Source organism: Cebus imitator, unplaced genomic scaffold (assembly GCF_001604975.1).
Source record: "Cebus imitator isolate Cc_AM_T3 unplaced genomic scaffold, Cebus_imitator-1.0 Scaffold82, whole genome shotgun sequence".
NCBI classification, from domain to species: Eukaryota; Metazoa; Chordata; class Mammalia; order Primates; family Cebidae; genus Cebus; species Cebus imitator.
The window spans coordinates 168,793-171,971 of record NW_016107397.1 but is presented as its reverse complement, the minus strand read 5'-3'; the positions used below and the strand labels follow the sequence as shown (position 1 = coordinate 171,971).

Genomic DNA, 3,179 nt, shown 5'->3' with positions numbered 1-3,179 from the left:
AGGAAGGGAGGGAGGGAGGGAAAGAGAAACAAGAAAGAAAAAAGAAAGAGAGAAAGAAAGAAAGAAGGAAAGAAAGAGAGAGAGAAAGAAAAAGAAAGAAAGAAAGAGAGAGACAGAAAGACAAAGAGAAATCGATCACATTGCTTCCAACATAGATCCACACCCTTAGAGCTCTCTTTAGGGGCCCTCAGTCTCTCCGCATCTCTCTGATGAGTTGGATCCATGCAGAGGAAATGTCCACCCTCTGCAATCCTGCAATCAGGACCAACTGTCACTTTATACTCCACTAACCACCCTTGGAGCCCCTGCGAGGGACCCATAGGTCAGGAGAGCAATGCCTTTTCTTCCACAGGAGCTCCTACAGGCTTAGTGCCTGGTGGGCCAGGCTTTGGTCCAGGAGTAGTTGGTGTCCCAGGAGCTGGCATTCCAGGTGTCCCAGGTGCTGGGATCCCAGGTGCTGGGGTTCCAGGAGTTGGTGAGCTGGACTGTGTGTGTGTGTGTGTGTGTGTGTGTGTGTGTGTGTGTAAAAGAGAAATACTGAGACTATTGCCGACATTTTACATTTCTCGCTAACACCTCAACAATGTACCTATACCCTTGACAGTGCCTGATTCCCTCGTCTTCTCTTCCTTAGGCCATGACAATCTCCTAATTAGCTCCTAACCTGCGTCATCTTTTCCAATTAAGCTTCTGGCTATCAGTGTTCTCCTGGGGGCAGGAACCATGTCTTTTTCATCTCCATGTTCCTAGCCCTTAGCTAAGTAGGTGCTCAGTTTATGGTGGATAGAAGGGTAGGTGGGTGGATGAATGGGTGGGTGGGTGAGTGGGTGGGTGGATAGAAACATGGGTGAACGGATGTATGCATGGATGGATGGATGGATGGATGGATGGATGAGTAGATGGATGAATGGGTGGATGGATAGGTAAGTGGGTAGATGTGTGGGTAGATGGATGGGTGGGTGGGTGAATGGATGGATAGATGGGTGGGTGGATGGATGGATAGATGGGTGGGTGGATGGATGGATGGATGGATGGGTAGGCGGGTAGATGTGTGGGTAGATGGATGGGTGATGGATGGATGAGTGGATGAATGGGTGGGTGAGTGGATGGATGGATAGATGGGTGAATTGATGGATACATAGATGGATGGATAGATGGATAAGTGGATAGATGAATGGGTGGATGGATGGGTAGGTGATGTGTGGGTAGATGGATGGGTGATGGATGGATGAGTGGATGGATGGGTGGGTGGGTGGATGGTTGTATAGATGGGTGAATGAATGAATGCATGGATGGATGGATAAGTAGATGTATGAATGGGTGGATGGATGGGTAGGTGGGTGGATGTGTGGGTAGATGGATGGGTGATGGATGGATGAGTGTATGTATGGATGGGTGGGTGGATGGATGGATAGATGGGTGAATGGATGGATGCATGGACAGATGGGTGGATGGATAAGTGGATGGATGAACGGGTGGATGGATGGGTAGGTGGGTAGATGTGTGGGTAGATGGATGGATGATGGATGGATGGATGGGTGGGTGGATGGTTGTATAGATGGGTGAATGAATGGATGCATGGATGGATGGATGCATGGATGGATGGATAGGTGGGTGGATGTGTGGGTAGATTGATGGGGGATGGATGGATGAGTGGAAGGATGGGTGGGTGTGTGGATGGATGGATAGATGAGTGAATGAATGGATGCATGGATGGATGGATGGTTGGGTAGGTGGGTGGATGTGTGGGTAGATGGATGGGGGATGGATGGATGGGTGGATGGATGGGGGATGGATGGATGGATGGGAGAATGGATGAATGAATGGATAAATGGGTAGATAGATGGGGGAATGGATAGATGGAAAGCTGGATGAAAGAATGGATGGATAGATGAATGGGTGAAGGAGCACATGATTTTATGAGCAGATGAATAGATGGATGGGAGAAGGGTGGGCAGGTAAATACGAAATGGAGGGTTAGCTAAATCGTTACCTGAATGGCTAGGTAGGCAGATGGGATAAGTTGGTAGATAGATGAGTGCATGAGTGGACAGAGTTAGGTGGTTGGGTGGCAGATTGAGATCCAAGGATAAACAGACAAATGGACAGGTATAGAGGTGGGTCGTTGGGTAGATGGATGATGTGGGTGGCTGGGTAGACAGATGGGCAGGTGGGTGGACATCAGTTCATAAATGGATGTGTAGCCGACCCTATGTTGGCGTAAAGAAGATGGCCCAACACAGATGGGTGGACAGAGGGAGACATACTGAGCAGCAGCCCTCCTCCAACCTCTCCTGAGTATTCGTGTCCCTCTCAGTCTCTCCAGGAGCTGTGTCACCAGCTGCAGCTGCGAAGGCAGCCAAATACGGTGAGTGCCATGCTCACAGCTCTGCCCCACCCTGTCCTGGCCTTTACTTGCCAGAACCAAAGGACCCTCCTCTACTTGCCCAGAGAAGGGGAGTGACTTGCTCAGGGTCGCCCAGCAAGTCACTGGCAGGTCTCAGGACAAGGTCTCCCTCATTTGTCTCCCACCATAGGGCCATGGGGCTGAGTGGCGGGGAAGTCCCAGGATGGCATTCCCAGTGGAGACAGTGACCCTGACCCTCCCTGCTCTGGCCAAGACCCCCTCAGAGGAGCCCAAAACTGCCTGGGGATGTGGATTCTGCCAATAGTCTCTCTGCATCCAACAAAGCGGGTCTTCCCCAAGTGCTCAGAGAGGAGAGGGGCCGGAGGAGGACTGAAGGGTGTCACTTCATGGTGGGGCTGGGCTCAGTGGCTCTCACCTGTAATCCCAGCATTTTGGGAGGCCAAGGTAGGAGGATCGCTTGAGGCCAGGAATTAGAGAGCAGTGTGGGCAAAATAGCAAGACCCTGTCTCTACATAAAATGTAAAAATTAGGCCAGGTGCAGTGGCTCATGCCTGTAATCCCAACACTTTGGGAGGTGGAGGCGGGCAGATCATGAGCTCAAGAGATCGAGACCATACGGGCCAGCATGATGAAACCCCATCTCTACTAAAAACACAAAAATTAGCTGGGCATGGTGGCACACACCTGTAATCCCAGCTACTCTGGAGGCTGAGGCAGAAGAATTGCTCAAACCCAGGAGGTGAAGGTTGCAGTGAGCTGAGATCACACCACAGCACTCCAGCCTGGCAACAGAGCAACCGCCATCTCAAAA

General features: G+C 51.0%; 1 protein-coding gene across 1 annotated transcript in view; it reads left to right on the top strand.

The window, feature by feature from the left end:
• Positions 1 to 3,179, top strand: part of ELN (elastin) — a 37,347-nt gene that overhangs the window by 15,763 nt on the left and 18,405 nt on the right. Inside the window, 2 exon segments of the mRNA XM_017533409.2 lie at positions 353 to 475; positions 2,318 to 2,368. Of these exon segments, the coding sequence (XP_017388898.2) occupies positions 353 to 475; positions 2,318 to 2,368 (174 nt within the window).